The 11,791-nt window shown below is 39.2% G+C and overlaps 1 protein-coding gene across 1 annotated transcript; it reads right to left on the bottom strand.

The window, feature by feature from the left end:
* Positions 1 to 2,960: 2,960 nt before the first annotated feature.
* On the bottom strand, positions 2,961 to 5,232 carry LINGO3 (leucine rich repeat and Ig domain containing 3). Its single transcript, XM_044055415.1, has one exon. It carries the CDS (start codon positions 5,222 to 5,224, stop codon positions 3,383 to 3,385), a length of 1,842 nt encoding a protein of 613 aa, XP_043911350.1. The 5' UTR covers positions 5,225 to 5,232; the 3' UTR covers positions 2,961 to 3,382.
* Between the last annotated feature and the right edge of the window lie 6,559 nt (positions 5,233 to 11,791).

Here is an 11,791-nt window from a genome sequence, read left to right on the forward strand (position 1 = left end):
AGGGAGAAAGTGAGCTTACAAAACTTCAGAGGTTCAGCTAGTAAAGTTTTTGATTGCAGCTTCAGACAATCACAAGGCTACATACTCTGTCAGTTTTACATTTGCCTGTTGATTTTTACCATGCATTCTGTATTAAGAAAAGGAAAAACTCATTATGAACATGTACAGAATATGTCAGCAGCCAATTAGCACTGTTATGAACGTGCACATAGGTAATTCAGTCTTTCTTGCCTTGGACTGTCTTCAACTGGTCTAAAAGAAGCAAATGTAGGAGAGTTGCAGAACACAACTGACATTCCAAAAAAAGAAAGAAGAAAAAATAAAATATATATAACCATAATGAGATGGTAATGAATATGATGGCTGAAAAAAACTCATTGGAGCAAATCTAGATTTAAGCCATATCAAGACAGGATGTCTAGTGTAAGACATTTACTGGAAATAGAAGATGCAGAAAAGAGAGCTTTATGGCAGACCCAGCTTTAGTCATTCAATCCCTTTTTATAACTGTGTATCTGGAAGGTGTTATACCTCTGAAGAAAATGAATACAAGGAAGGCCATTCTACAAATTCTTCTTCTTAAATGTCCCGTATAGCTATGGCAGATGGAAAGGATCCCTGCAGTGTGGGCCTGTAAGGTGGTTGTGGAACTTCACCATCAAAAGTGGTAGTAATCACCACGGTCTGGATAACCAGCTGTACAAAGCAGTTATTACAGATGGTGGAGAATGGGAGAGGAGGGATGGGTTAGCCCCACGTATGTGGAAACAGTGTTGAGTTACAGTAAAACTGGATTACAGCAGAGTTCAGAACAACACTAGGTCACTCTCACGCAGCAGAGCGATTTTAGTCTCTGGGAACGATGAGGGTGGAAGTAAAGCTGCCCACACCATTCATCACTTGCCTGACCCTTCTCCATCTCTTCAGGCTCAGCACAGTTATATATATTTGACTTTCCCTATAATATGGAGCCGACTGTAAGTGAAGGCTGCATGAAATCATATGCAGATTTTAGCTCTGCAGGGTGTAACACTGTTTAGATTTAGAAATGATGAGAAGAGAGAGTAGTTGGGTTGAGCTGTGTCCAAGACAGGTTTGAGGTCAGTAATTATGGAAAAGATAATAATAATTGGTGGGCAACAGATGCTACATCTAAGTAAAGAAAATGTTAAGAATTCTCTGTAAATGATTAATATAACTAAAATTATGCTGCAAATGAACAAATTCACTAAAAGGTACATCAAGTTGGAAATGACGTGCAAATAAGGTGAAAGTTGAAGCTACTGTAAATGGACAACTAAATAAAAAAGAAATATTAAAAAATAGGCCAATTTCCTCTTTAACACTGATATAGAATAGAATACCTAAACTATAAGAAAGAATTATTTACGTTTTTTAATGGTCAGGATTGAAGTGTGATATTAGCAGGAGTTCAAAAACACTAAGGTGGAATGCCTTTAAAGCCTGGCAGATGTACCAGTTAACATACCCAAAAAAACAACTTCAGGCTTTCCATTCATTTCCTCCACAGATTATTTTACAGATTTTCCCTCGATACCGCAGAACTGAATTATGTTTGAGCAGACAGCAAGCATGTGAATAAAAAAAACTACAAAGGTGGTTTTCAGAAACAAACTATAGATGCATGGGTCTTAGTTGAATAATTCCCTCTTTTTTGCTTCTGTTGTGGAGGATACATGCTTTAATCCCATTTATAATTCTGTTTTTGTCTTGCATCCTGGATGCAAAAGTCTCTTATATAATCTATATATATATATATATATATATATATATATATATATATATATATATATATATATATGTATATGTATATGGGTCCCCTTCACATGATTGACTTTTCACAAAGTCGAAATTCATACAGCCGAGACCATATGATCGACTTTTGAAAAGCCGACCATGAGGAACTGCTATCTCCGTACAGTGTGGAATGGGAAGATTTCCCTCTTCCGCACTGTAGTGCGATCTTGGAGTTGGTATATTTAAGTTACGGGGGGGTGTGGGGGAATGGAGCCCCCCATTGGGGTGCTGGGTGTTTGCCCCCCTGCCAACAGTTTTAAGGTAAGTGTTTGTTGTGTTTTTATTTGTTTATTTTACATGGTCGGCTTTCCGAAAGTCGATCATAAGGTCTCGGCCATATGAAAGTCGACTTTGTGGAAATTCGACCATGTAAAGTAGACCCATACATACATATATATATATATATATATATATATATATATATATATATATATATATATATATATATATATATAGATAGTAGTTGGACAAACTAAACTGGCCACAGGTATGAGTGTGTGGTGTGGAAGAACTACTGTGGCAGAGCTAGCCACACAGAGGTGTAAACTTTGGCTCAATGATTGTCAGTGTTGAATTGACACCCTGATCCATGAGCGAAAAAGGAGCTGTGAATGCAATGATGGATATGCTACATGGAGTGAGGAAGCACAGGTGTGTGGTGGAGAAATCTGACATTTCTGGGTGCACTTCCAATACGCTGCAGCTATAACCTACCTCTCATTGTCAACCACAGATGCTCCAATTCAGGGTCATAGAATTAGTTGTTCACCTCATTTTGCCCCATTTTTCACAACTGCATTCCAGTTTTTTATTCTGAAGATTCAGTTTTGGAAATTAATTGCTAACTTGTTTACTAATGCTCAAGTAAAATTAGGACTTCATATTTCATTGTGTAAATTGTTTTGTAATCTAGGAACAGTGTCTAATTATGTATAAAAATTATCTATTAGAATTTGTTGATCCATTCTTTTCTCACAAAAACTATGGAAGAATTTAAAAATAGAGCTTTTGATTCTAACATTCTGAATTGTGAATTTTGGAATTTAAAGATACTAATTTATAAAGTAAATGTAAAAATCAATTTGCAGAAACATACATTTTAGATTACATATTTCATTCTGGATCTATCCTGTAGTCTAAATATGATCTCTATTTTATTTTCTTCAAAAATGTCTCGTTGGAATTTGCCACTTAATTCATACAACAAAAAGACTATGCGAGAAGTTAAGCCACCCCCAAAAGCCAGTAAAGTCTGAATAAAATCAGAATAATGTGTGGTGCATGAAAATATCTTCCACAGGAAAAAATATGCAACTCTGAATGTGGTTTCCACTTTAAGGATTCACAGTGCTTGACCATTAAAGGTTAGACAGCGATAACACCTGTTCTACATCACAAGGGTTCTGGGACAGAACTACCATTTCATGAGTAGTGATCAAAGAATCCCAGTTGTCTAGAGCAAGTAGAAAAACTTGGATTAAACTACAAACCACAATCAGCATTGGTTTTGTGGCCACCAGGTGTCCCAGAAGAAGAAAAATAAAAACTTCTGTTATGACTGAAGTCAAATCATCTTCATATTAAACTTTCTTGTCCCGCCCTGCCCACTACTAGTAGTGGGGCCATCTACCTTCCGGAAGGAGTATTCAACAGAAAAATTATTTTTATGCTGACCTCGTCCCCTGCTCCACACAAAAAGAAGCAAGAAGCAAAAAAGAACTACCCCAAGAAAGGTGATGCACCCCATGGCTGTAGACACCAAGATGGTTTTAAGGTCTAGAGTAAACTTTAGAAAAACCTGAGTGTCATTGTAGGTATCATTAAACTGGCTGAGGTATGAAGTCCTGTTTGCATCCAATGGTTTATCTGGTGGGTATCCTTTAACAGTCAAAGAAGCAAAGTACGTGTCATTTCCTCCAGCATTACTTGCAATACAAATGTAGGTTCCAGTGTCCTGCAACTGAGCAAATCGGATCTCCAATGTGCCCTCAGGAAGTACTGTTGCACGTCCAACACTTTTATTTGTAATCATTCTGCGTTGTGGAGAAACCCAGACAATTACTGGTACTGGTTCTCCAGCTGCCTGGCAAAAGAATGAAACGGGCTGCCCTTCCAGCACAGTTTTATGTTGGTGCTTTTTGTTCCTTATTCTGGGCTTCTGACAGGTGAAATAGGTGAGTGGAATGGAATCAGAAAAGTCACTCACAGCTTTGCCCTGGTCTTCTATGGGTGAGGCACAAACTGGTGGCTGATCATCAAAGTTAAGGGTCTTTCGCCGTTGTAGAATCCAAAGGAGACGGCAATCACATGATAAAGGGTTATTGTCTATGCGGAGAGTTTCTAAACTGTTTACAGAATGAAAACAGCTCTCCTCTAATGTAGACAGTGAATTGTTTGAAACATTCAGTAAACGTATCTGTCTCATGCCATAGAATGCTTGGGGTTCTATAATTAACAACATAGCACTTACAATGTGGAGTTCTCTCAGGTTTATAAGGTCCTTGAATGAACCTGATTTTATGATGCACAAAGGGTTGTAGGAAAGGTTCAGAAACATAAGGTATCCTAAGTTCCTAAAGGCAGGCGAAGGAACAGAAGTAATGTTTGTGTAGGTAATTGAGAGAGAAGTCAGATTTAAACCTTGAAAACTTTTGGGAGAAATGTCCTCCAAAAGTGGCCAGTTATCTAGTTCAAGCTCCTTAAGATTATACAGTTTTTTAAAATTCTGATCATCTATAGATGTTATGCTAAGGTGACGGAGTCTGAGAACATTTAGGTTCCGGAGATAGGACAGTGATTCAGAAGATATTGCTGTCAGGTTGCATTTTTCAAGGGTGAGACTTTCTAATCCTACAAGGCCACTGAAGGCCTTTGGGGAGATATAAACCAAGTCATTATCACCAACTTCAAGGTTTTTCAGATTTCTTAAGTCCTGAAACATGAAGTCTAGTAAAATTACTATTTTGTTTTCACTTATATCCAGCCAAGTCAGATTTACCAACTTTGAGAAAACCCCAGTAGAAATTAACTTTAGCTGGTTAGCACGCAAACTCAGACTACGTAAGCTAAACAAGTTGGCAAAAGCTCCAGTTTCAACTATTGAAATTATATTTTCACTGAGGTCAACTTCTTCAAGAGAAGGATAAGGATCTAGATCTCCGGCATTAATGCTTTTGAACTTGTTTTTGCTGAGGTCCAGAATTTTAGTTTCTGTTGGAATACCTTCAGGAATCTCAGTCAGGCGTTTGCGATGACAGACAACTGACTTGATGTGAGGGGCACACTCACAGCGTGGTGGACACCCCACTACGACCTTTGTTGTTAGAATGACTGATGTGAGACTCAGAATCTGCAGTAACCATGAGGACATTGTGTAGAGCATGATCTTCTGAACATATTCTATCATTATCCCATCCACCTGCAAGAAAAGAAAAAGTTTTAAATTTGTATATATTCATTGAAAGTTCTGCAAATCACTTAAAGAAGTAAAGTCAAGTGAGCTTTATTTTAGATTGCAGAAAATGCATTACACTAGATAATTATATACTGAAGTAGTACCAGGCCTGCATAAGACACTTACTCATTATAGTAGTGATCTGAGAGAAAGTCTTTTGCAGTGGGTAAGGGCTGAGCAGGGCCAACTTTTAGTCAACTGGTACCCTAGGAAAAAGGGCTCCACAGAACCCCCCACACCACCCGTTGTCCCCATCCTCGTCTACCTACACCACCCAGATTACATTTTTCTTCCTTTTTCTCACAGTTTGTCTTATTCTACATTTTTTTCTATATTAATTCAACACATTTTAAAGAAAATTTCTTTACTACAAAAAAAAAATAAAAATAAAAATAAATAAATAAATACTGGAAAAGTGCCCCTGCTGGAGAGGTGTCCTAAACAGCTGTCTGGGCAGAGGATTCCTCTTCTGTTGCTCCCAGATTGTCTCATTCTAGAATTCATCTCTCATCCTCACTCTTTGAGGCATGTATTCTGCTCACCAGCACATATTACAGCATCAAGTCTAATATTCGGAGAGTAGAACCTGCTCATGTACCCTGAAATTCAACCCCCATCCAATGACTAAGCACAGTCTGCAATACAGGAAACAACACAACAAACAAGAAAATATGTAACTGCCCAACTTAAATGGAAATGCATATGCTGCCAAAGAATGGAGGTGTCTTTCAGAAACAGGGAGAAAGTGGGAAGTGATGTATTTATTTATATATATTTGTTTACCGGCATAGTGCACTGATTAATATTGGCCAATTTCAGGCTCAGCTCAGTTGAAATACAAAACATTTCACAAACAAAAAAATGCAGAAATGTAAGCAACAGAACAGTTCAGACTAACTATATATCAAAAATAAGTAGTCATAGTAGAAGGCTTCCTCAAACTTCAGATGACAGGGTAAATATGTACCTAATGTGTCTGAGGACTTTGGAAGACTTCAGTTGCAGGTACTTGCTGAGAACAACAACATGGGATGAAATTCCAAGTTTCCATAGGCCAAAGCCAGAAGGCGGCTACAGGTAATAGTTCAGAAGACAACTGTGAAGCACTGATGTGTCAAAGGAGGTCAGAGCTCTGTAAACATAATTCAAGGGATAATGCTTACTGAAAGTGCAAACTGACAATCAAGTACTGGAAACAGCCGGCACCTCTGGTGGAGTGGCCTTTGACAACAGCACTTTCCAATGGGTGGTATGTTGCCTGATGGCAAAATGCAATGTGTCTAGTAATTCACTTGTGAAAGGATTAATTAATAACCACCAGGCTTTCTCTTTTCTACCTGGAGAAAATTAAATTTAATAATTATGCCATTTTCCTGCATGTCCAACATATGAAGAGCTCTCCCATCCCTTACTTCTCTCATGCAAAAAAACAAAGGTAAATAAGAAAACACTTTCAGTAAAAATATCCATTAATTCTAAGTGGTGACTGATCCTTGTGATACACCAGTCTTCCGTACAGAAAACAGCCTATAGTATGAAATCCTGCTTGAATAGGTAATGGTCTTAAAGAACAATGCCTTTCAGGCATGAATGTAAGAGCTACCAAACTACTTGGCTCATGCCAGAGATAAGTAAGTCTGACAATCATAAATTTCAAGGCCCAGAGAGGACAGGAATTCTTCAATGACAGAAATATTGCAAATCCTCTTTTAATGGTCAAATTAACTCACTGGTGCTGGGCCACAATTATGTCCTCCAGAGGATCATGATGTGTAGAGATGCCAGAAACATATAAAATGACCATGGTATTAGAGACTGAAATAATACAAGTGACTGAAATAAGTCAAAATGTTCTTCCATCTTACTGACTGATTCAGCACAGGATACCTCTTGGTCTAGATGGAGAACCTCTTCTACTTTTACAGAATACGTCCAATGAGGGGAAGATATCCAGGTGGATTCAGTCACCTCCGAGATGCTAGCTGGAAGACTTAGGATGAGCAAAGGATTTAAAAGGACAGAGAGAACTTGAGATGGAACTGGTGGTCATCTCAACCTAAGCTTTTCCATACTGTTAGGGGCCTGAGAGCTTGAAGTCACCTTTCTTCTCCTTCAGAATTTCTCTTAAATTTGTGAAAAAGACTAGATCCAGCTGGTAATAATGAAATATATAAAGGAACCTTCATTGCTATGGAAGCAAGGACATGTCAACCATCAACTCCTCCTTAACCTTCTGAAGTGAGCAGAAGAGAGGAGGACCATGGGAAGCACCTTCTCCTGGCAGGTTCACTTTTCTTGTACTATGGTAACCCAAGGAGGGCTCCTCAATGCTTCTGCTGTTCACAGGGCCTATGGTAGTTAAGTACTTCAGGAAAGGTAGGCCCTCAGACTCTGGTGGAAACTGTCCACCCCTCTAGAGCCTGATAACAAGGATATACTATCAAAAGATGATCTATGAGCACATGGTAAATGGTATTTAGTTATATGTTTTTGATGGAACATTTAATCAACAGCTCATTTTTAGGAAATGGATCTACCATTCCTGACCTAGAGTGACCTAGAAGGTGACTATAAGAAAGGGCATACAATGGAGTGAACCTTCATACATGGAGAGGGTATGGGAGCTTGCCTCCATAGCACACAGTGCTCAAACGGACTATTTTATTTTTTCACTTTTCATTGACCAGCTGTTTCTGTGAATGACCAGTTGATCTAATAAACCACATCAGTGGTGACTCTGCAACCAATGAAATCTTACTGCCCTTATGGCATGTGAATAAACGGTAATGATTGTGGCTTCCACACAACACAAGAAATACAGAAGGGTTTAGACCTGGACCCTCTGCTTCATCCTCAACCAGGCTGTTATGAATTTCTGGATATCTCTGTGGGCATAAATAGCCACCAAGCAAGAAAATCCAAGGATCTACTTCACTTGACCTAAAACTCATTTGATTGGCACCCATTTGACCGACACCCAATTGACCTAAATTTCATTTGACTGACTCCCGTTTCACGGACAGCTTACAATGCTGAATTTCAACATACTAAATCTTAAACCATAGACAAGCACACTTAGAACAATAACTAACCCTTTCCAGAACTTAAAAACTACTTACTTACCCTCTTAACAGAAATGGGACAATGTACAACCCAAACTAGGTGGGGAGCTACGCCCCACACACACATTCCAATGTGGGGGGTTGTGCCCCCACACTCCCCCTAATTATATATACTAACTCCAGGATAACACTACAGTGGGAAAAGGGCATATACCTTTAAGTTGTTTTACAGTACTCCTCATTGTACCACTTCTGCTGGGAACGCACAAGACATTTGCCAAATTACTTTAGATACTTCCCATAAAAATGTAAAGAGACAAACCCACATTAAGAAACACTACAACACTACTTTCTACATGACTATTGGAATTCTAACAAATCAGCACTGTAAGTTACATTTATTCTTTTTATCACAAGCAAGTCACAGGTGAAGGAAAACTCACAATAAGTCTATGTTTTCAATGTTGGTGAAATGGGAGTCAGTCAAATGAGTTATCAGTCAAATGAAATTTAGGTCAGTTGGGTGTCAGTCAAATGAGTTTTAGGTTAAGTGAAGTAGACCCGAGAATCCAATTATGCAACTATAAAGATAATCCTCTGAAAAAGGTTCAGAGATGACTTTTCATAGTTTAGGGACATCCCACGCTAGGGATATTACCCAGAAGACTTTCAGTGGAGCCACAAAAAGTCTGTCATCTAGGCAGGAGAACACACAAAGGTTATTCTCCTAGACAATGATGTGCCAGAAAGATATCTCATATCCAAATAAACCATCCAGCTGTCCTTTAGCAGGCAACTTCATGACCTCCTGGAGAGTGAACATTCAGATTATCACATGCTGGATGTGCTAGATAAAGTTCCTGAGGTCCAGGATAGGGTGGAAAGCTCCTGCCTACTTAGGAAAAGGAGGAGGGGGAGTAAAACCTCTTGCCTTTATCTGAAGGAGCATGAACAAGCTCTACAGTCCTTCTCCCCTTGTGAAGTAGAGTCTAGGTCTCTTCTAAAGCTTTATGGAGAAGGTTTGAACCATCAGCAGAGCTCTTTCTGAGGCTGCATTGAATAGCTTTAAGATGACCACATCTACAACCCAATGGTCCTTTTGATGTCCTCCTACACAGCAATAATTTAAGGACACAGTCTGCCCACAAGCAGTTCTAGACAGGGGTCAGGACTGTGACTGTAGTGAGGCTGCCCTCCATGATGATATTACCAAGGGAAGCCTAATGCTAGAGGTCCCTTCTAATACCATATTGTGGCTTTTTATAACAGAATTGTGCTAGCCTGGAAGAAGAAGAAGAAGAATACAGAGGCTTCACAGAGACTTTCCATTGTGATGAGAAGTTGCTTTTCAAAGGCCCTCAGCTAGAGCTTGTAAGGGCTGAACAGAGAGGACTGCACTCCAGAAGCAGTACTAATAGCCTTGCCTTAGCATAAAAGATGAGTCATAGAAAGTCTACTGTAGAAGCTGTAATCAATCTACTTCAGACCCTCCATGATCCCAGACTCTGGAATATTTACCTCCTTTTTCATTCCTGATCCATACAGGACTACAACTTGAACAGAAGATCTAAGCCTCAGTGTAGCAGAGAAAATTCTCTCTTGACACCTCTTTTCAAAAGCTACTTTATTAGCTTGCAAAATGCAAAGGTGCTGTCATCTCTGCGGTGTCCTCTGGACTAAAGAAAGTTCAATTTGCCTTAGCTGTATGTTCTAGATTTCACTCCTCTTTGCCTGGAGTTTATAAAGGGCATCAACCTTTTTAGGAGACTGTTAATCCTTCTAGGCATATAAATTGGATGCCAAAGCATAAGCTCCATTAGAGAGATGGCTCAAAGCTTCTTGATATTCTTGCCTAGATTTTAAAGCATTAATGGGAGAAAGGGGCAGAGCAGCACCAGGAAAATCCATGGAGGACTTCAAGGGCTTGAGAGTCTCTTCAAAGAAGGGGTCAGCAGAATGGTCTCATGACCCTTCTGCATCTCACTGAGTAGGACCTTTGGATCCTCTTACCTCCATTCCCAGGACACTGCTGTAGGGACACAGAACTTGGATACCCATAGCTCCCAAAGGACCAGTCTACAGCCACTATCAGCCATTTTAGGTGTCAAGCAAGCAACAGGCAAGTGCCAGATGTTAGGCAAAACGACTTCAGCACTACACTGGGCCTACTGATCCTCACAATCTGAAATGAGAGCGCAGCAGAAAGGATCTGAGGGATGCAGGCACTTGGTTAGTTCTCTTAGCATGACAAATGTCACATCATGCTTTGACAGGAAGTCCATGCATGCCTGAATGCAGTAACAAAAGAGAAAACTGAGAAATGTGCCAAACTTTGGATACCAGATAAGCAAATCCCAACCTTTACCATCTACAAAAGGCTTCATAAATCAGTGGTTTTGTTGCAGTGATTACTCTGCCATTTTATGGGCATTAGCTGTGGTCTAGTGAGATATTATGCTTCACTGACTGCCACCTTTTGTGAACTGACTGTTGCTTACATCATAACCTTGCTAACGACAGCTAAATTACAGATGAATAAATGAAGTGGTTTCACATGCATGGTAGTCAACCAGCATATACAGGAGCGAGTGTGCAGTACTATTACTGGTTTCACCACAACCCCTTAGCTTTAATGAGATGTTGAAAAATGCACAGTGACTCATACTGGAAAGATCTAATATATCATAGGCCAGATGTTAATGGTCTGCTGACATCACAAGATCCAAACATAGTGTACGTTTTTAGAACATGAGGAGAATAAGTCTATGATACTTCCCTGCTTAGTTCAGCAGAAACATATCAGTGTTAAGCAGGAATGGAAATCAAACCAGAAGTAAATAAAAATCAGGCAGCAACTGAATGTGCAAAAAACAAAAGAAAGAATATAAGGTGAAGGATCAGATGAGAAGGCAAGAAATGCGGAAAATTTATAAATATATTTGCAAGTGCAGAAAACTCTTGGAACAACCTCATGTCGATCAGGACCAAATACAAGAATGGTAAGGAGAGGTAAATTTAAACCAAAAGATGAAAGGGCAGGCCAGGATAGTGGACTACATACACATTGGTTTACAAAGTCCATTGAACATGTGGGGGAAAAACAGACAAATGCAGGTTTCATAAACAAGAATTGGAAAAAGTGTCATCTTGTTTCTGGGTGTGATACACTCATGGCTGGAGGACTGTATACTGAAAGGCATAATAATGTGGCAAGACTGTTGCATTGGGGATTGTGCAAACAGAATACTGAAGCAGCTGAAAAACATTAGCCAAAAAAAAGTATAGAAAATAATGACGTTTATATCACACAGGATCACCCATTACCAATAGTTCAAAAACTAGATGCAAAAAAACCTGATAAAGCAGTCCATAAAAAGTAGCATTGATCACTGAAATTGCTGCACCCAGCGACTATAGTGTCTTATGTACAGAGAGAGACAAAGACATAAAATACCAC

The sequence above is a fragment of the Protopterus annectens genome, chromosome 13.part0 (genome assembly GCF_019279795.1).
Source record: "Protopterus annectens isolate FY-2018-M chromosome 13.part0, PAN1.0, whole genome shotgun sequence".
In the NCBI taxonomy this organism is placed as follows: domain Eukaryota; kingdom Metazoa; phylum Chordata; order Ceratodontiformes; family Protopteridae; genus Protopterus; species Protopterus annectens.

Excerpts from the sequence above, each read along its gene's own strand:
- LINGO3 (XM_044055415.1), bottom strand. The coding sequence starts at position 5,224 with ATGATAGAATATGTTCAGAAGATCATGCTCTACACAATGTCCTCATGG.